This window comes from Magallana gigas, chromosome 10 (assembly GCF_963853765.1).
Source record: "Magallana gigas chromosome 10, xbMagGiga1.1, whole genome shotgun sequence".
NCBI lineage: Eukaryota > Metazoa > Mollusca > Bivalvia > Ostreida > Ostreidae > Magallana > Magallana gigas.
The window spans coordinates 32,088,955-32,112,315 of NC_088862.1; the positions used below are offsets into that span (position 1 = coordinate 32,088,955).

General features: G+C 32.6%; 2 protein-coding genes across 4 annotated transcripts in view; both read right to left on the minus strand.

The window, feature by feature from the left end:
• The window catches only part of LOC105330818 (uncharacterized), a 480,842-nt gene that overhangs the window by 294,087 nt on the left and 163,394 nt on the right, over nt 1–23,361 (minus strand). The window lies entirely within an intron of this gene.
• LOC105325395 (ras-related protein Ral-A) lies at nt 543–15,277 on the minus strand. 3 transcript variants are annotated; one of them, XM_011424934.4, is made up of 6 exons: nt 15,124–15,277; nt 14,368–14,519; nt 13,816–14,024; nt 10,307–10,481; nt 3,423–3,532; nt 543–2,718 (listed from the first exon to the last, which is right to left on the minus strand). In XM_011424934.4, the coding sequence occupies exons 2-5, from the start codon at nt 14,473–14,475 to the stop codon at nt 3,431–3,433; spliced, it is 594 nt and encodes a 197-aa protein (XP_011423236.2). In that variant the 5' UTR covers nt 14,476–14,519; nt 15,124–15,277; the 3' UTR covers nt 543–2,718; nt 3,423–3,430. The 3 variants fall into 3 exon arrangements, with proteins under 3 accessions (XP_011423236.2, XP_011423235.2, XP_019921539.2); XM_011424933.4 differs by lacking the exon at nt 3,423–3,532; XM_020065980.3 differs by lacking the exons at nt 543–2,718; nt 3,423–3,532 and adding an exon at nt 5,039–5,535.

Sequence of the window (23,361 nt, forward strand, 5' to 3'; positions counted from 1 at the left end):
TCCACAGATCTACTTCCTGTTTGAGCACCCAAGTTCTTTTTTTTTATTTACTTCAAGCATGGTCCAATAAAAAAAATTGGAGTTATTTTTCGGATTCATACTTTGGTAAGTTTACTTCTAAATATCAGTCATAAAAATCACGACAAATCATGAAACATTAGTCATTAAAACCATGACACTTCTGCTTACCCAAACTAAATGAATACTAATGATTCCATATGTATGGTAGAATCCCAACAATTTCTCGGGCCTTTCCTGACAATTTTTTCAGAGCTATGCTGAAGAAGCCTGAGAGGATAAGAATGTAAATATCATAGTCGTGACTTCAATAAAAAGAATTCTCCAGCCAGCCCCATCATAAAACTGGTATTTCCCAACATGCTAAGAATATTTGATTGTAAAGTTCATTAAAATATTACTCAAGTTTTTCTCAGTTAATTAACTTAACACAACAAACATTAACTATCACCATTTGAAAGGAGAATGATATTAGTACATGTACTGTCCTTTTCCTTCACCCCTCCTCTCTCTCTCCCCCCCACCCCCCCCCCCCCCCATTTTAATAGACCATAATTTCTAAATGATCACCTTTGAATGAAAGAAAGTCTTGACCATATACTACAAATGATAATAACCTTGACCACTACTTGACATGTCCACACTTTGTCTGGTAAATTTGAACAATACATGTTTTACAGATCAACATAGAATTGCTTGTATAGTATACATTACATTCTGTAAGTGTATACATCATTTACTGTAGGTGTATACACAATATAATAATTCAGTGTATACATACTGTAGTGGTTTCACCTTATATCAATCTTCAATCTATAGATACATGTATTGTCAAAACGTTCTATAATGTATACATTAGGAGAGTGCCTATCTGCACCACAAAATATGAAACAATAAATTAAATTGATTACACAAATATACAAGCCAATTTTAATGTGAAGTACCTTAAAGTACTGCACAGAAATCACTATACAAGGGTTTTTTTGGCTTACTATCTATAAGCATTATTTACAGAAAGGTATGTATTCCTAGTCTTCTAACCTTACAGATTTTTGTTTAATTAGTACATGTTCTATTTTAGTAGCAATATGATCATATAAGCCAATGTTATCCTATTAATAAATACACATGTATCCTCTTCATCTTATGATTTTATACATAATATCAAATGGCCGCGAGTTTGCAAGAAACCAGTCACAACAACTTCCATATATAAATGGGTTTAATACATCTAAGGCCAACATTAAGAAATATCATATGCCCTGTTCCTCTACAGATATTTACATTCTGAGAATAATTTTTCCTTCAAGGCATTTTTATGGCAGATGCCTATTTCATTGAAGTGGTTTAGAATCAAATCAAAAAAAAAAACACAACTTTTTATTCTTAGGTCATAAATCTCCAAAAATAAAATTTTTATTGTAAATTTTGTAAATGGGAAATAACTTTTATTTTACCTATGGTACCTGCTGAAGATTAACCGTTATGTAAGAAAGGGACAAATAATGTTTGGAAGGTGGTCTTTTATGTAGCTTTGCTATACGAGGAGTATGCTATGCTTCTCTTGTTCAGAAATGGAGCATAAACCCAATGGCATGCGACATACAGTACAACTTTACAATAACTTCCTGGCCTATAACTTGACACCATATCATCACAGAGAACCACAAATACTAAAACAGCTTTCTGAGTACAAGTTGGAAATCATTATAAAACCCCTACAATTTAATCACAAGGTATTTTGGTATTTCATAAAATGCAGAATACACACTTAAATCAAAATAATACAATATAACCTTCTTATGGCAAAACATGTTTTAGTGAAAACCCACATATAATGGAATCTATCTCTTCCATATGTTACAGAGTGATGGAATTCTTACTGGATCAAGACAAAAGTATCACTTCATAACAGCTAGTGCATAGGGAAGCCTCAGGTGTATATACACAAAGACTATTCTCAGATCAATACTATTGATATCATTTCACACTATCAATTTTTTTTTTCTAATTTTCTGATCATCAAAAAAATAATTGAAGGACATGTCTTTTTCAAATAAAAAATCATCAAAATAAAACAAAAACCTGGCACATTCACACATCTCAACAGTGAAGAAAAATTTGCTCTACATTTGACGTATTTAAACATTAAAAGAATCATAGAGCTCACACAAAAATATTATAAAATATGATGAAATTTCTCATTACAAGCATTTTTACACATGCATACTTCATATCTACACATATGCAAATTAATTGTGTTTAATTGTGTTTAAATTGGTTTTGGTTATATTTTTTCTTATATGTATTAACAGTTTGGTGTGAACATACTAATTAAATAAAAGCCATAGCTTAAAAACTGGAGAACTACAATTGTACGTCACTGTTGCATCTTTAGACAATCTGATTTTTTTCCAAATGAGTAACCATTGAATTTTCTCCAATGAATAAAAACCTTGAATTGTTGTTATTTTTCTCCTGATGGTAGCTTTCTCTTTCAAGGTCGTAGGATGTGTGTCAAAGGTCAAAGGCAATGAACCATGAACACTGTTGCCAATAAAAAAAAATGTCTGAAGAGTGGTTTGGTTATAAAATTGTACACTTTCGTTTCTTGCTTTTCTTGATGCTATTTTTTCCATTCGTCTGGCGGCTGGCCTCCATTTTCCTATCTCTTATGGCTCTCATTAAATCATAAAATACCTGAAAAAGTACAAAAAATGTTAATACTAAAAAATTATCAAAAATTGAGTACCATAAATAATATGTTAATAGAATTTTGAGGTCATATTGTAATTTTTCTCTTAAAAAAAACCAAGATCAATTTTTTTTTTCATTGCTGCAATATAAACAATTTTAAACATTTGAAGAAAAAAGAATTCTCATACATTAATCATGTGCACTCGCCTGCTAAAACAAAAATAAAGAAGCTTAAAATGCCATTTTTTCTTGTAAACAAATTACAGATATTCAAAATAAATAAAATACTGAAATTAACAAGTACCAGGTAGAATTGGCAAAGTATATTAAACTGGAAATCATTGCATCCATGAGGGTTTTTTTTTTTTTTTTAAAGTTTACTTACAATTTTGTGAAGTAATGAGAGAGAGAGAGAGAGAGAGAGAGAGAGAGAGAGAGAGATTTTAATTTGGTGAATTACCTTCCATATTTACTCATACATGTAAATATTCGATAATGAAGCAAACTGGTAATCAATCCAGAACTAATTGTATACAGTGTCATAGATAAACAATAATTAGAGCATGCCATATTTCATATAAACCATAGTCACTTAGTGACATCATAGTCTGAGGGGAAAATATGAAAATATAAATACGACATAGCAGCAAAATAGAACTATAAATGAAGCCAGAGGCTGGACAGCGAAGGCTGGTTGAGATCTTTACCCCGCGGGTCACAGAATGACACAACACTTTGTGGTGTGTTCTGGTATTGGGTCTCCGGGGGCGTTTGCTGCCTTTTTGTCTCTAATGGTTCGCATTAAGTCATAAAACACCTGGAAAAATGGAACAATATCTCAAAATACTACTGTGCTGACTGTAATACGGGTACTCGATGGTATATCAAGCTGAAATGTACCTCAGTCTCCTTATCATTATAAACACCAATATACAACACTTCTGAACATATTCTATCCGTTCCAGGGGACCATGTAGCTGCAATAATGTAGCCCTTCCCTTTTTTCATCCAAAATTTTTTTGACCGACATGAATTTGTGGACTACATGACCACAATACCTATAAAATATTAGTTTCATTCCCCTCAAAATATGATGTTGATAACACAGCTGCATTTATCTTCATCTTTCTCATTTTAATATGTAATTTTTCTCTCATTTCCTCTGTTATTCTCTCTATTCCCAAGAATGAGTATTAAGTATTAATATTTTACACAAGTTTAAGGTACAACCGCACCTGCAAATTATCAATAAGAAATTATTTGTCCAATATCTGACACTCGGTTGTCAAATGCTGGCCTCAACACATAGCATATACAAATGAAGTAAGGATTATATAGCATGTAAAAGGTCAACGAGGTCAAACAGCGAGGAATCAATTGGGAAAATTGCTGAGAATATATGTAATGTGAAACATTTGTTCTTATATCTATAGTCATATTCTTCTTTCTTTTAAATTACTCAAGGTCTCTTGAAATGAATAATTTTGATCATATTTTGACATAAACAATTTACATCTAATCAAATCGTGTTCAAAGCATTGAGGAATGGGGGACTTTAGGACTATTGAGTGGGGTTTCTTAGGACTATTGGGTTTGGTGGGTGGGGAGTGGGGTGTCAAGCATAGTTTGAAATGGGGACAATAAATATTGATAGGTTATATGTCCATTTGCGTACAATAACTGCTTACATAGATATGTTTATGGGTGCATGTGGGGTTATAATTACCATAAGATATTCTTTGTACAATTGTGAAATAATTTTTTTTATAATTCCTTGCTTAAAGTTTGTCTTTTAATATTATATCTCAGTACATTAAAAGTTTAAACCTTTTTGCTTAGTATAAATATTTTATTTTTAACAGTTTATAAAAATCATTTTATTTCATTTCAAAAACAAATTGAAATTTTATACTTTGGTAGATATGAAACAGAACAGTGTGGTTTAATTAGGAGAAAATTTTATGATTCAAAGTAAACTGTTTTGCAAAGGAGCTTTTATTTTTTTTTCTATATCACAATACAGTATATCACTAAACAAATAAAAGAAACTAAAAACATAATAAAATAATACAATTTTTTTTTTTCGAAATACAAGACATTCCCTACCCAAACATCCCAATGTGGCAATGTTAAAATGGGTCAACTTCTCGATAAGTACTCTAGCTGACATGTAAGGGATCTCAAGATACTGCACAGACAATATCATCCTAAATGTATGACCAGGGTAGTTTGACACTTGACTTTGATCAGACATCAGTTGGCCTACAAACTGACCTATTAACACACTAACCTACATATGTAAAACAATATGATTATTCTTTATTATTAAGGGGGCGGGTGGGTGGGGGGTAACAAAGATCACACATTGTGTGTAAATAAAAAAAATATACATGTTATGAATGGGTAAATCGTATCACTATGCTCTCAATAAGAGTTTCATCTGTCACAATTGAAATGGCTATTTTGTTAGTATGTCTCAAAAATATTTGGCAGCTGGAACTGAAAAACTAAGTTTCACAATTTTTGTTTGCTTGATCATTTCTATGTCATAATGCCATTTGGCAGCAATGTGTTAATGACACAGAAACGGTCAGCCTTGTTTTTGGTGGTATACAATTGGAAGACTTGAGTGTCTGTTTGTTTGTATGAATGTCTCTACAAGATTTGACAGCAGCCATTAGAGGAGCTATCGGGTGGTTTGACCTCTCGAGATTTCCGGTCAACTGGACGTTGACTGGGAGCGGTTATCCGGCGGTTAATCGTGCCGACTCTCACACCTGACTTACTTTGTTTGATCATGCGTAACAGATCATAAAAACACTGTCAAAAAAGAAAAGAAAAATGGTTTCTTCAATGGTTGAAAATCAACATTTAAAACTTGGTTTATTTTTTATTCATTCTGTCATATGCAAAATAATATATATTGATGCTTAATTGCCTTAAAAAAAATTTGGTCTCTTTTTCTCCTTTCATTTTTGCTGTGTTCATGCTTGATAAAAATATTCTTTTTTTACAAACAACAAAGAAAGATAACTCTTTTAGATTTAGCAATTTAGAAAAAAGGCACTTCTAATAAAACAGGAGAGCCCCAATCTCATCACACAGATCCATTAAATAACTCCCTGTTATACATATCAGCTGCCATGTTCCTGCTGTATTTATAAATAAACTCATCCATTTCTTTAAAACAATGCAGTACAGATGGCAGGCAAAAAACTGGTGCCAAAAAATCTTGAAAATACCTGCAGCTGTCCAGAGAGATTAAGACTATTTATAATACATTTATAACGAAATGGTTTTCTTCATTTTCCTTCCTCATAAGCAAGGAGCAAGTTAAACATGTTAAATATACACACAATATTATAATACATATTTGTACGAACTGGCTTATTTGTTCACCATTCACAAAATTCTTAAGGAAATAAAAATTCAAAGAAAAAACGAATCAGTCTCGTTGGAAATGATTTCTTTTAAACAGCTGCTGAACAAGCCACATCTGTGTGTAATGTACTTCTTACAATCCTGATATCACAAGATAGATAGGTTCAACAGCATGGATTTCAGAGATTACACAATTGCTCGAAAAAACATGGACCAACTCTCACATAAATTCTTAACTCCTGTAGCCATTTCTTCTAGAATATGTTTGCTGGAATTTTAGAAACCTCTACAAAACTGACTTTGATTGCATTTATTTGTTCCCCTTTGTAATATGAAGTTACTATGGATACCTTGTTAGCAACAATTTCTAAAGATTCCCTAGTATCTATCAAACCACTCTCTCAAACCTCGAGTGTACTTGTAAATAACCTTTTAAAAAAATGTTCATTCCTGGGAAAATATATATCCTCCCAGTATACATCAAAACCTCTCCGACATCTCCAAAAATCGCTGTATCACTCAAGATTATTTTTATCCCCAAACTCGTTCTACCCCCCCCCCCCCCCCCTCCAAATTTCTTCCCAATAACCTGACATACCTCCTTTCGGCCACAGGTCAACTCTCTCAAATATCTACTGCAGTAACGTTCAAAAATTTTTCCTCCCCCAAACTCGTGTTTTCCCCATTTTTTTTTTTTGATAAGGAGACGCTGGAGGTCAACATTTGTTTCCTGTGTTAATACAAGAATTACCAACTAATGAAAGTACGCTACCAGGAACTCGAATTTCTGGCTTCCTCGGCCCAGTAGAACTGATAAGGTGTTCACTGCATGCAACAAGCAACTAATGGCAGTGGGAACTAATCGGAGTGGAGATAGAACACATCTCCACAAAAACTTTTAACAAAAACAACAACCCCTCCCCCCCTCGTTACATACCTCGAGAAAACAATCCTACGTTCCTCATCACCTTTCGACATCGTATAATTTTAAATGTTTCATCCTGAATACCTCTGATTTTAGAATTTCATTACTTTTGATTTGAGGAATGACAATATAATATATAGATGGTTTTTTTTGTTAAGCATTTCCCATCACCCTTTCTTCTTTTCATAATCTTACATGTTTCATCCTATTTCATTGCTTTTGGTTTGACAATACATTAAATGTATAATTCTGTTTTGTTATCTATTAAATAGCTACTGACAGTATATGTGATATTAATTGGTCAGAAGAAGAACTAGATTTTGCTCTGAAATGAGACAAAAGGCTCAGAATGTCTCTAATATTTACAGTCCTAACTGGATTTGAAATTTTTACATCTAACAATTTCTTTTAAGATTGTGAACTTTCAAAAATTCTAGGCAAATGATTTCTACTAGAATCTTTTCTCCCTCTAAAATCCCAATCAATTCTTGATAAAGCATCTCTTTTTATCAGTATTCAAAAACATCCTTACTACAAATTACCACCACCATCTGCACAGACCCAAAATAAAAATGCAGGTTTAAGGGACAGGAAGTTGAGTAAACGATTTATAGCAACCATGTAAAAACCAACAGCACTGATTGGTTGATGATTCAGGTACACACATGTAAGTGTCATAAACCACATGTAGCACTTCACACGTGTAAAAACAATGACACAAAATACAGCCACTGACATGCACACACGCGTCACTTGAGGAATTCGTCCGAGGTCAACAGTGCTATATGCTGTAATGGCCATTATCATTACTGTCACTCGTCACTGCCCACTATGACATGCTTTCTGATCTCCCTCCCCCTTTTTCTCAGAATTACGCCTTTTGTCCTACCTCCCCCTTTCTAAGATCTATGTGTATACCATACTTAAACTACTGTGAAAGGGGAAGCAATGATAACACATAGGTATACATGTTCATCTAACTGAGAGACTGGCTCTCCACAAAGCACAAACTTTTGATGGAAGGTAAATCTATATAATGTTAAGATTCCACATTTGACCTGAAAATACAACCTAATTATTCCTGACCATGTACAACTAACTGGTACAGCCCTAACTAGCTAGAAAGATCAGTAGAAATTAGTTGATATTGATAGTCAGGGAGTTAAGGTCTTTACACACATAATAGGGGCAACAACTCTACTGAATCAAGACATACAGGAAAAAGCAAATTAATAAATATTAATGCTCGTACACCTATACAAAGGCCTGAACTCTGATTTTTCTCATAAAAGACGCGTATAAAACATTCCTAACACCTCACATTTTTCACATTCAGAAACACATCAGTCAAATCAAAGAGGCAAGGGGACCTAACTGTCTAATTATACACCTGTATGCATGTAATAATGCCTTTAGGGTTTGTGTATACTAATTGATTTACAGTAATGAACACAGATTATCTACATCTATACATACAGAGGCTTGGTCCTATTTAAACAATACACAAAACTGATTCTACTTGCAAATGGAGAGGCCTTTTTTAAAATTTATAACAAGACTTGGGCTTTTTCACCATGAGTCTTTAGGATTTATTGCTTGATTATAGAGATGAGAGAGAGAGAGAATTGTTCATTACTTAACCAATGCATGTTGCAGACTAGTGCTGAAACGAATACCATAAATCAGTATTCGAATATTCGTGAGTGCTATTCGATTCGTATTCGAATATTCGTAGACGTCATAGACAATGTATTAAGCATATATGATAGTTTGTAAATACTAAATGGGTGTATGTGTAGACTGCTTAAACATGTCAGTTCGAAGTTGACACTTAATGCATGAGTATCTATTGAATATATTGGGTGCGCATTTAATTTTTAAGCAAATAATAACATAACGATTTTTAAAAAATTTTCATCAACTACAATCAAAAGATTTATTGCTTCTTTAATAATATACTGCAGTCCCGACTCCTGGATGAGACCAGAGACATAAATAATGTTATTTATGTCTCTGATGAGACCGATACGTAGCTCACACTCGTTCAAACAGTTAAGCAATTTTTTTTCTTCAGCGTCTGACATGAATTGAAAAATCCAGAATGTTTGTCTCCGTTCGATGTAAACCATGCTTTTACTTTCAAGGTAAACACGCATGGCGGAAGAGTCTATTACTGGGTTAAGTAATAGATTCTACCAAGCATGACAGTCATATATGGCTTTATATTTACTTTCGTTCCGAGTAAAATGAAATAACACGATGCTGCATAGTTTACAGTGCTTGATATGGGTGTTTAACATGTGATCGAATATTTGAATGCTAAATATACATTCGAATATTAGAAATTTACTATTCATTCGCAAATATTCGAACATTCGTTTCAGCACTATTGCAGACCAGTTGTTAGTTGTAACCTTTAACTATCCAACATCAACTTTACATGGATAGTCGCTAGTTAGTAAATACAGCTCTTTGCATATATTTGTAGAATTTCCTCAGCCAGGGCATTTAACCACAGGCAAAGCAATATGTATGCTTTCAAGCACAGCCATTCTCATCTGTAGAGTATTTTAACTTGAACTTGTAGGACCTTTCAACTTGCTGAAAAGGTTCATGGTTATATACCTATAACCTTGACAATCCCATAAATAGAGTATAAAAAAGGTCCATCTTTAAAATGAGATTTAATGGTATGAAATTAGCAGAAAATAACAGAAACAATTCTATTAACTTTTTGACCACAGAGGGGATGAAAATTCCTGTATAAATGAACCTGTCTATTATAAAACAACAAAATTCAACACCAGTTTTTTTCATTGAAATTCCTACGACCTTTCTAATTTGTCTTTTGATTGGGCCACACTCCAAGTACACTAATTATGACACCACATACTTCCTTCAACCAAAAGTCACTCTAACTAACTGCACTTAAAATTGATTTAACTTCCTTCTTTCTTTCATTTTGTTCCAATCTGCTGCATAGACCTTTCTTGACACACTTCTAGCCAACTCCAGACTTCCCTAGATCAAGCATCTATAACATTACATACTTCCTCAAATCACAAATCACAACAAAACTGCAATAAATGATTCAACTTCCTGTTTCCTTTAAAATTGTTTCAATCTGTTTTCAATCTGCTACATGGCCCTTTCTTGACACACTCTTATGGTTTCCCTAGATCATGCATCTATAACTACCGGTAAAACAATTTTTCACAACAATGCTCGGATTACAATTTCCGTCTACCGTAAAAAATGTCGCCATAATGCCCCTATCGTCCTTACCTTATCGACATTAGCTCTGGTCTTGGCGGACGTTTCCACGTACGGTACGCTCCACTGTTTGGCCCGTTCCTGCGCCTCTTCCACGCTGACGTACCGTTTATCTTCGAGATCTGCCTTGTTCCCCACTAACAGAAATGGTATTGTGTCGTCATTTTTCACGCGTAATATTTGTTCCCTACAACGAAAAATTCTGACACTGTATACTCTGCTTCAAATGATTCTAGAGCATGTCTCTTGCAGTGTGTGAAATTTTTAATACATATAGAAGATCAGTTATTAAAAGTAAAAGTTAATCCTTGAGTTTTATACATCCATACAGTTCATTCATGTATATCCATCAACAAACTTTAAGTTAGTTTGGGAATGTATAAATGACAGTTGACGATAAAGAAATCTACATAAAAGTGTCAAAACTAGTTGATGTTTTAGTGAAAACCATTGAGAGACTCCATCTGGAATAGTCTGCATATTATGAATATGCTACATCAATGGAAATCAAAGAAGTTTAAAGGTGCTTTCTGTATAAAAAGCCAATGGGGATGAGGAGATACGCTTGGGACTATCAAAATAACATTTTCATGATCTGATCATTCATATTTTTTTATCTTTATGTTAAATATCTATCATTTTTCATTTGGCAAATAAACAGAAAAAACAAACAAATAAACATCTGGAAAAAGTAATGAGTAAAATTGTAATGATTTTTCTTCTTTAAAACACAAGAGTTTAAGACATTCCCCATGTTGATCAACAATAAAAACAGAGGAATTACCAATGACATTAAATATAGGTACGGAAACATCATTCACCTGGGTAACAGTTTAATGTGTGCTTTCTCCTTTATGCAACTGTATAAGCATTTCATCATTATCTAGTAAATATCATGATTAAAAACCACCTCATTTTTTTGAAGATTCATCGGCGGAGATAGAAGAAAGATATTCAAAGGCATTTTTTGCATGTTACACTACAGGATGCTTCAATGGGCAAGAAAGGTGGTGATTTCTTGGCATTTATTTATATATACAAACAGGCCATAGCACGTGTACATTTCCCTCCACTAGACTTCCCGAATATCTGCCCATTCTCTGGACACTTCAAGAGGAACCAGGAGTATTCTGTTTAAATGTAACACTTGCTGGGAGAAATCCTACCGTTCAAACAGAAGATCTATCGTAAAATTGGAACGCTATAAGAGCTTGATGAGCATAATCAGCTAAGAAAAATATTTGGGAATCTTTACATAAACATTCTGCCCATATATCTGTGATAGGAACTATAATCAACAAGCAGAATATTTTCTATAAAACCACATTATGAGCTGTTTTCCAAAGATTATCCCCCCCCCCCCCCCCCCCCCCCCCCCCCCCGTTAAAATAACTTGGACAAAATTAATTTTTTATTTCCATACCTGTATTTACATTGACAGCTCTTTCAGAATAAAATAAAAGCATAATTTAAGTTATTTGTTATTTCAAAGAAACAAGAAAAATATTTTCTATAAAACCACATTATGAGCTGTTTTCCAAAGATTTAGCCTCCTGTTAAAATAACTTAAACAAAATGCAACACATTGAATTGCTGAATGATGAATATATGCTTCAGAATGCTAGAAAAAGTAAAAAAAAAATTTAAATTACAACTGCCAAAAGCCATCAATGTACAAATAGGTCAACAATAAAATTCTGAACTATTTTGATAGTGAAATTATTGTAAAAGGAGATCCCTATCCTTTCCTCCATTTACATTTTTAGAGTAATCAGAATACAAAACTTTTAAACCCTTTCCTCATGAATTCGAGATTAATAAAAAAATTGGACAAATTTAACCTCTGATATGTTGTAAGAGTCATTGTAAAATTTCCAAATCTCCAGAGGAAATAGTTGACAGTGATATGTGTCAGAAACAACGTAAATTTGTGCAAAACTAACAATATCATGACTTGCAGCCTACAATGAAACTCAAAATCACAAAGTTTACTTAAAACTGTTTCCACTCTGACAAGCTTACCAAACTTTGCTGGTGTGGGTGTAAGCAGCTTATACAATGGTGAATTCTATCTCTAAATTTTTATTAGAAATTCCATTTCCTTAAATTTTACTGCACGCATATATATTTTAATGTAATTTAGTGAAGTAAAGTTTTAAAGAAATAAAAAATTCTCAACTTATTTATCATCTTATTTATCAAGGAAATAAAGTGAAAATAGTTATAAATGGTTGTATTTATGTACTAGTTTTTGTGTTACAAACATTTATGTAACTTATTATGTGTTCAAATTCTTTGTTTTAATGGGGGATGATGCATATTTGATCATATTTCTGGCATAAAACCATTCAGATTATAATAAACCATTAAATATGGCATAAAACCTTTTTCCCAAAATGGTAAACCATTTTGGCAAAAAACCTTGTCCATAATAATAAACCTCTCTGGTATAAAACCATTCCAATAATGGTAAACCATTAGTTCTGGCATAAAACCATTCCAATAATGGTAAACCATTTTGGCAAAAAACCTTGTCCATAATAATAAACCTCTCTGGTATAAAACCATTCCAATAATGGTAAACCATTAGTTCTGGCATAAAACCATTCCAATAATGGTAAACCATTAGTTCTGGTATAAAACCATTCCAATAATGGTAAACCATTAGTTCTGGTATAAAACCATTCCAATAATGGTAAACCATTAGTTCTGGCATAAAACCATCTCCATGGTGGTAAATCTCATGGGCATAAAACAGTTCTCATATTGGTAAACCATTCTGGCATAATGATAAAGAATTTAGCATTAAACTAATCATTTCCATTACGTCTAACCATTAAGGCACAGGGATGCTACACAATGTGACAGTGTGCGAGTCATTGCATTAACACAACAGGACCTTTGGTCTTTGCCCACGGAAATTATTTTGCAATCTCGACGATTATCTCACAATGAACTGATTCAGTGCCATTCAAGATCTTTACTTGATTCACTGAGCATGGGAAATTATTTTGTTTTCATATTTGTGCGTTATATAATCATATTTTGATTCAAACAATTGTTACAGATATAAGGCACTATCAAATAAATCAATATACAAGTGGGCTTTTTTCTCTCTCAATTCAACGATTAGGTAATCATCATCTGTGAAAATAAGTATCTACATATGGAATTACAGATGATTTGTAGCAAAACAGGAGGAAGTGAATCAAGTTGTATGAATTTCAACGTTAAAGTTTTGAATAACATTGAAAATTTGAAACCTTAATGCTCGGACATAATGCATATTATTGCTTGGAGTTCTTATTGCCTCAACTGCATATGATCCCTTGATTTAATGTTTAGAGAGCTGTTGTGCACAGAGAGAGAGAGAGAGAGAGAGAGAGAGAGAGAGAGAGAGAGAGAGAGAGAGAGAGAGAGAGAGAGAGAGAGAGAGAGAGAGAGAGAGAATGGATGAATGGACAGAGAGAAAGAGGGGATAGAAAGGGATGAGTTTTTTTATACACTCTCTCTATACTAACCTAAAGTCAACAGTTGCTTGAAATGATTCTTGTTCTGTTATGGAAAAGAGACACAGAAAGCCCTCCCCACTCCTGAAATAATTGTCTCTGATTGCTGCGTACTCCTCCTGACCCGCTGTGTCTAGAATATCTATCTGTACCTCCTCGCCATCTAAAACCACTTTCTTTCTGTAAGAATCTGCCTTGGTTGGTTCATAATCCTCCACAAACTGAAAAATAAAGAAAATTTGAAAGATCATAGCAAATTGTTACACTGCTGCTTTGAGAGAATCATAAATGCGAATCATAACCCTCCACAAACTAAAAATGAAAATTTTACATGTTAATTAAATGCATTCAAGTTCAGACTGAATCAATACACTTCCTTTCAAAAAGAATTGGCAATGTACATGAATTGTTAGATCATACATAAGAAAAGGAAATAGTCAAGTGGGTTTAATGTTCTATAGTCAAGTGTTCATAAACATGCAAACGCATTTGTGCCTGTGCATGGAGAATTGGATATTGGAAATTGCTTTTAGTTCATCTCTCTGTTTGTGCTTATGAACGTACCTCATCATACATAAACTGTAGCGTCAGGGCTGATTTTCCAACACCTCCACTCCCGACCATTATAACTTTATGGATGACCTGCGGTTGCTGCGTTTTCGCCTTCGACATCTTGGTAGTCTTTGTGTTTTATTTCCTTTCCTTCTCGCTTATGCCTTCGTTAACAGAGAGGAAATATCATGAAAGGGAAAATTAATACTGGGTATACAATGTTGATATCATTTAATACATTAAAAATAAAAAATAGATATGAGGAATTGTCTCTAATTAGGTGGAGAATATAACAAACAAATGAATCAGCCACATCTATGACTCATGTTTAATCATATTTAAATATCAATAACAGGAGATTCACCATTATAAACTTTACCATTAATTACTGAATGTCATGTTTTTAAAAAGCGACAATGTAAACATCGAAGCCACTTAACGCCACTGAATATGCATTTCCGTGTTGGTTAAGTGGATCTGTAGATTAATCTTGGTCACAATAAGGGTGTGACACCAACTCTATTTTGTACATTAAAATCAAAACCATAAACAAATACCGCTGCCAACCTCGTATATATTGCAGTATATCTATATAAGATTGTCATCTACTCCCATTCATTAGTACGACAATTTGCACCAAAAGTTCTATTTTTGCCGGCAAAATATTTGTTTTGATCCGACTCTACATTACCCCCGTGTGACCTGACGTGACTTATCGAAGGAGATAAAGTAAAATGGTGAAATATTTTTTTAAAAATCTCAACCTACCTTCCACTATTGATCACAAAAGAAATTACATGGAAAATACAGAATATATCTACAGAACGGGCACGGAACACTTTACAAAATCCATGAACTTTCAAGTGGAAATGGCGAAATTGAGTGCATTGTGGGAATTCCCAATGTCCTATATTTGGGATTAATCTTTCTCAAAACGCAACGGATCAGATCGGGCGTAATGATTTCCCGCGAAAATTTAAAAACAATCAAGATATGCTCAGTGAATAATAATATGTTTTACGGTGTGACCGTTGGGGCGAGCGCAGAAGGAGCCATACATCTGTCATCATTGTTAAATGCAACCCGTGGACTTAACCAAACCAAAAAACTTTGGCTTTGTCTCGAAAACTTTTACCACCGCAAGGAACCGGAAGATATCAAACTTTTATTCCAATGGTCCCTTCGTAGGCTTATACACTTAAACAAAAAACTACCACTGAGCATTAATAAAATGTTAAACAGACTTATTAAAATATTTTGATAAACACAAAGCCGTTTTTTTAAAAAAAAAATTATCTTTTCTTTACCTTTTAATAATGATCATTAAAATCAATAAATTGTGTGTCTGTGTTATTTCTCATTTTGTTCCTTGTTGTTACCGATGTTTTAATTATTTTCCTCTGTGACATCAATTTTGTTTTTAATCTTTTTAATTTTTGTACGCTATATAAGCGTTGTAGACATATGTGCCCTCCCCCTCTTTTTAGTGTGTGATATCCAATATTATTGAAAGGTTTGACCACATATGCAACTATAACAAATACATGTAGATATTTTAACAGTTTAATTTTTTTTCTTTTATTTATTCATTTCAAAATGACGTGGCTACATGTAGATCTAATAACGATTAGACTTTTCTTTTTTAATAATTTTTGTCACCTACCTAACGTATACAATGATTGGATCAATATGACAATAAATTTAGCATGGAACTTGCATGCGTATTTACTGAGAAAAAAAAATCATCAAACCAAAACTAATCAGCCAAAGAGTCACCGTTAATAGCGAGAGAAGTATCAGTATTGGTGACTCCCTACTGAGTACTTCCTACACGTTACATTCAGTACAGATGCTTGATCCACCTAAATGTATCGCGGGAATATAAAACGCGAGATCACTGTGACGTCATACTTAACTTTTTGCGCTCGACAGTTTTCGTAAATTGTCGGAAAAAATCGGGGAAGGAAAGACGTCATAGGTACAGTTTTTTACGTAAGCATGTGTTGTTTACTTTAATGTTTTTAAAAGGATTTTTTATTGTTAAATGCAAATGATGTATGCGATTTACAGGTAAGAATTTTCCTTAGAAACGCTTCCTGTTCCACCATGTTGCTATGCACCGCAAAGGATCACTGGGATAGTAGAACGTTTTCACGTGGCCTCATTAAAATTTCTTTGAACAATGTGCAGATTTCAACTCGAATTTTCTCAGTTCGTACACGTTGTCTATGGAGCTCGCTACGCGAGCGGCGCTTCGCGCCGCCTCGCTGCGCTCGCTATTAGAAAGAGGTAAGTAAAGCATTCTTTCCAAAATATGTTTGATTTAAAATTTGTGAAATACAAAAACATGATATTTTCTGGTTATTGGTGTATTTCATAATTTTATAGTGCTGATATGAAAACTTAAAGTTGCGCGATATCATTATATAAGGAAATCCGATCTTTCATCAGTGCAGATACCTCTGAGGGTAGAACACATGACTAGCGATTTAGGAGGCCTGGGTCCGAATCCTGGTCTGTCAATATTTCTCCCACCCCGTATACGTCAATGGCCAATGGTGATATCAGACTGTGATTTTATATAATTATTTTTTTTGTTCGTATGTTTGCTTGCTCTCTAAATTGTGGGTTTTTTTTAGTTCAGGGTGTATTTTTTCCGCTAAAACTTTTGAAAAAATTGAAATCAGAGAGAAAAAAGTTCTTTCCTAATTATAAGATATAACTTAGTCCTCTTTCCTAAGTTCATTACTTATCCGTTCCACTATTCCAGTCTTCTCTTATGAAATTCTTAAGTTATGTCTTAACTTTAAGACAGGTAAATCGATGTCTTAGGAACAAACTTAACATGACGACAGTTTATGTTTTTTATTGATATAAATTATATACACATTGAAGTTGAACAAAAGTACCAGAATACTCGTATCATTAAGACCTTTTTCACCATGTTCACTTAACCTCTAAACTGATTACTTTAGAACTATCAAAACATACATATTTTTCTTAAATTAATTTCTTTGGTAAAGAATTTTTTTAGATTATCTGGTCGCACGCGCAGATGAATAGCGGGTATAGTCATAGCTAGTGCACTGATGATAATTAAATTATTCATGCCCTAGAATCACTAATATCTTAAACAGAAATAGATACTTAATAAATACTCAATTATATAATGACTGGATGATTTGTCCTATCCCTACACGAAATAAACTTTTTTTTCGGGAGAAATTTCAGATATTTTCTTTGAGGGGTGGGTGGGTTGTTCATTTGTTTTTTTTAATTCGCGCGCGCGCGCGCGCGCGTGTGTGTGTGTGTGTGTGTGTGGGGGGGGGGGGGGTTAGTAGTAACCGGGAATTAAGTGGGTCAGAAATGTCTATGCTAAATCCTTCATGGGAATGCTGTTTCATCCAGAAATTGTTGCATTTTATCCTCGTTTCTTCTCTCAGCCGAAATACATTCCTTTGCGATGTCTTCTTTTAGTAAAAAAAAAAACCCACCTCATTTATATATCAACCAGTACAAAAAAAACACACCGCTATTTACATTAAACTTAGTCTAAAAGTTTCTCATCTCTCCATTTTAAATGCTGCTTGTCACTACATGTGATTACTGTATTTCGTGTGGAATATACCGTATGATGTAGTAAAATCATAAAATTTAGATATCTTAACGAACCTTTAAATTTAGGATAACGCATATCTGCATATGTTTACACGGGTATTATAATGAACCAAACTAAACAATGAAATGCACTCGATCATTTATAAAGAATAACAAACTTTCTACCAGTAACCAATGTTATCAATTGATATATGCAGTCATATCCAAATAGTATTTAAGATAAAAAAATATATGTATAACTTAATGTAGCAATAAACAAGAAAGACACTACGGTCAATACATACTATCTCAAATTCCAAAAATACCACTTTTAAAGAATACACAGATCTATTACGTAATTCTTATCTTCTCGTGTATGCATGTGAAAGTAAACTAATATTCACAATTTTAGTACATGCTCAAAGACACTACACTATTTCCATAATATTCACAATTTTAGTACATGCTCAAAGACACTACACTATTTCCATAATATTCACAATTTTAGTACATGCTCAAAGACACTACACTATTTCCATAATATTCACAATTTTAGTACATGCTCAAAGACACTACACTATTTCCATAATATTCACAATTTTAGTACATGCACAAAGACACTACACTATTTCCATAATATTCACAATTTTAGTACAGTCATGCTCAGACACTACACTATTTCCATGATATTCACAATTTTAGTACATGCTCAAAGACACTATACTATTTCCATAATATTCACAATTTTAGTACAGTCATGCTCAGACACTACACTATTTCCATAATATTCACAATTTTAGTACATGCACTAAGACACTACACTATTTCCATAATATTCACAATTTTAGTACAGTCATGCTCAGACACTACACTATTTCCATAATATTCACAATTTTAGTACATGCTCAAAGACACTACACTATTTCCATAATATTCACAATTTTAGTACATGCTCAAAGACACTACACTATTTCCATAATATTCACAATTTTAGTACATGCTCAAAGACACTACACTATTTCCATAATATTCACAATTTTAGTACAGTCATGCTCAGACACTACACTATTTCCATAATATTCACAATTTTAGTACATGCTCAAAGACACTACACTATTTCCATAATATTCACAATTTTAGTACATGCTCAGACACTACACTATTTCCATAATATTCACAGTTTTAGTACATGCTCAAAGACACTACACTATTTCCATAATATTCACAATTTTAGTACATGCTCAAAGACACTAGTACTACACTATTTCCATAATATTCACAATTTTAGTACATGCACAAAGACACTACACTATTTCCACTCTATTTATACATTTTACTATTTTGTAAGAAGTTTCTAGTCGAATAAGGAAATGAGTTTTTATATTCAATTATATTTAGTTTACATTCGTGTCATGTTGAAAAGAATTTAAACGATCGGTATTAATTTAGAATTAATAATATGATATAAAAGTGGCTTACAATGTATCTTAAGATAAGACTTAGTCAACTGTTACGCAAAGAAAGTTTTGTGAAACAGCTATGACAAATCTTAGGAACTTCCTAAGTTACAACTTAGGCATATCTTAAGTTCTATCTTAGGAAACATCTTAGGAAATCTTTGTGGAACCCGTTTCGCAAAGCATACTTTATATATAAGGAAAAATCTTTTCCGAAGTTCATTACTTATCCATTTCACTATTCTTGTCTTATCTTATGAAATTCTTAAGTTATGTCTTAACTTCAAGACAGGTAAATCGATCTAAAACGGACTCAAATTGTACAGCAAATTACAGAAAATTAGATAATAAGGAATGAACTCAATATCTACCCAAGTTATACTCGTATAACCTGTGTTGGAGAGGTGTGGAACTTTTAGACTAAGTTTAATGTAATTCGTAATTTTTTTGTAATGGTTGTTTTACCAAAAACAAAAAATCAAATGAACAACCCACCCACCCCTCTGTAAGAAAACATATAAAATTTCTGAGATTGAATTTTGCTCATTTAAGTGGTAACTTTGCATCAAAATAGGGTACCCTATTGCATGGGATCTATTTTTAGAACAAGAAAAATCAAGTCTATACTTTGAACTCATGTGTCTATGGAGACACATTAAGGCTATATTTTCATAGAAAAACATAAATGACAATTCAAAACAATCTGTGTTGAGTTTGATATATATCTCTATACCCGTCCCATGTTTGTTTTATGTTTTTTAGTTCTATAAGTATAAATTAAAGTAAATTCATTTTAGAAGTGGGGTTAGGGTCCAAAAAAGTGATTGTTTTAAAATGATAAAGTATCCACTCTATTTCAAAATTTGAATATATTTGAAAATATATCTTCAATGTTTATGTATAGACAAAGACAAAATATCTTGTGGTTTTTGAGGCTCATTTTAAGAATAGGGTACCCTACTTTGACAGAAAGTTACAACTTAAATAAGCAAGCTAAGATCTTTTTCACAACAAATGGTTGTAATGAACACCCTTCATATTTTCAGATTTTTAAATCTTCCAAAAAAGTATGTAGCTGTGCAGTTCGACAGCTGTTCTGACTGATTAAAAAGGCATATTGTCCTGTTCTTGTATGCATACTTTTCAAACAAAATGACACGTATGGACAATGGACTTCATATTTATTGCTTTCATATCTTTTGGCAACATTTTTGGCCAGTTTACGGCAGAGACAAGTCAGTTCAAGAAATGTTTAAATTCTTACCCTCAATTAACAAGATGGCCACACATTCCCCTTTATCATATACACATGAAAGTATCATAAATACTTTTTTTACTCTACTTTCTTTTATACACCGAAAACTTAAGAACTATCAAAATATACATCTATTTCTTTAGTTAATTACTTTGGTGTAGACTTTTAGTTTATTGTTTTCTAGATTATCTAGTCGCACGTGTAGATGGATAGCGGATATAGTTATAGCCAGTGCAGTGATGATAATTAGATTATTCATGCCCGAGAATCACTGATCTCTTAAGTAGTTTCAAATTGGTAAAAACAGGAATAAATACTGAATAGTAACCAATTACAGAAAATTTGTCCTATCCCCCCACGACACAAGCTTTTCTTTTACGGGATAAATTTTAGGGGTTTTCTTGGGGTGCTCATTTGATTTTTTAAATGATGGTGGAAGGTATGACTGGGAAGTGGTTTAAAAAAATCGACGCTCAATCCTTCATGGGAATGTTGTTTCATTTAGAAAATTTTATAGCATTGAACGATTTATTTTTTTGACGTCGTCGTGTCAATAATTGCTGTCAGGTGAGCAGATAAGTTGAATAACGCGCGTTAGCGTCAAAATAAATCATTTAATGCTTATACTTACATTCCCTTACTGATGAAATCAATTATTTACTTAAATAAATCAATACAAATTGTAGGTCATGGAGGGACTAAATTAGTAACGGCAAGAACAGCTGTTTTATAAAACCTGTTTAAACTGGTTGTCACATGGACGGTTGAGTTGTGATCGATGGGCATGAAAATTTAATTAATGAAAATAAACTCTTCAAGTTTTGCTTTTAGCAATAAAATTAACTTTTTTGTTGAATAATTGTAAAACATGGTGCTTTGACAACATGTATGAAATATATTGTTTAACCTATAACATAGAATTCACTGTTTGGGAACTACTAAGTATTTATGTAAATTACATGTAAATTCATACGCATTGATTAGTTGTTGCAATTAGAGGCATTGAAACATCAGAATTTAATGGAAAACACAGTAGAATGTAAATATTGCCTTTTATCCTCGCTTCTTATATCAACCGAGATGTATTTTAAAAGTGTAGTTGCGAATTGCGATTCTTGGTTTAAAAATTCCACATCCCTCCATTCTAAATCCTATATACTTGTCACTAAATGTGATAATTGTATTCTATTTGGAATATACATGACCTGTATGATATAGTAAAATCATGAAAAGGATACATGTACCTCAACAAGATTTATAATTTAGAAATAAACTTTAGTGTATATATGTCAATACGGGCTATTTATAATGAATCAACTAGACATAAAAAATGCACTATATCATTTATAAAAATAACAGAAATTCTAGCAGTGACCAATGTTTCGCATTGATTCATGCAGTCATATTCAAATGATATCTAAGACAAAGAAATGTATGTACATGTATGTACATATAGCAAAAACAAGATACTACGATCAATGCATTCTTTAAAAAAAACCGTTTTCAAAGTTAGAATATAGGTTTTGTTACTTAATTCTTATATCCGTGTATGCACGTGGATGTAAAATATCATACAAAATTTCAATGCACGTACATAGACAATCTCTATATACATGTTTCACTTTTTTCTAAGACGTTTATAGGTGTATAAGGGAATGAATTTTACATTCACTTATGAATTTTAAATTTGTGTATATTGAAAAGAATTTACAAGACCGGTATTTATTTAGAATTAACAATATGCTATGAAAGTGGCTTAGAATGTATCTTAAGTAATGTGCGTTACGCTAAGAAAGTTTTGTGAAACAGCTATGACAAATCTTAGGAACTTCTTAAGATATAACTTATGTATATCTTAAGTTTTGTCTTAGGAAACTTCTTAGGAAATCTTTATGAAACGGGCTCCTGCTTTCTTCAAGAGACAATTTACATGTACCTTATTTATTTGTCCAACATTTTGGAAGCAGTCAGCTATAGTAATTGTTCTATTTTTTGTATTCTTGAACTTTAATAAATAATTTATTAGATAATAATGATATTTTCTGTTAATTGCTATATTTGGCTAAGTGTACTTTTTGAGGTCATAATATCTTATTTATGAAATAATGTATTTAATAAAGTATCCCAGGAATTCATAGTTTTGATATCTAAGCTATATTATTTCATTTCTAGTATATGTGAAAGGTTAGTTATTGTTACCATATTTAATACTTGTATTAAGGGAGTGCCATTATCAGAGTATTCAGCAGCTAAGTATGTGATTGTTAAACCTTGTTTCATAAACAAGTGATCGTTGCAAAGTTATATTCTTATGTTTATTATATATGTATCTTGAAAAAATGTAATCTACAAAGGAGCTACATTGGAAGTTTATGTTTTTATTTAATTTAATATTAATATTGATTATGATATTGAGCATATTTCTTTATTTTTGTAAATTGTTTTCAAGGTCAGAAACCCTTCTTGACCCTGAAAGAATGATGCATTATAACCAGAGTTATCCTTCTTTACAAATAGTTTGATCAGTGAACTCTGAGCAGTAATGTATTTCATGTATATGGTTGTACATGTATTTTTTTTTATGCTGAATCTTATTGTAAACATTGATCATTTTTATGCTAACATCTATTATTATATTACAGGGTTTAATCCTTTAATCTCTAAATCTGAATAAATGAACCCTTATGTGGGCTTGTT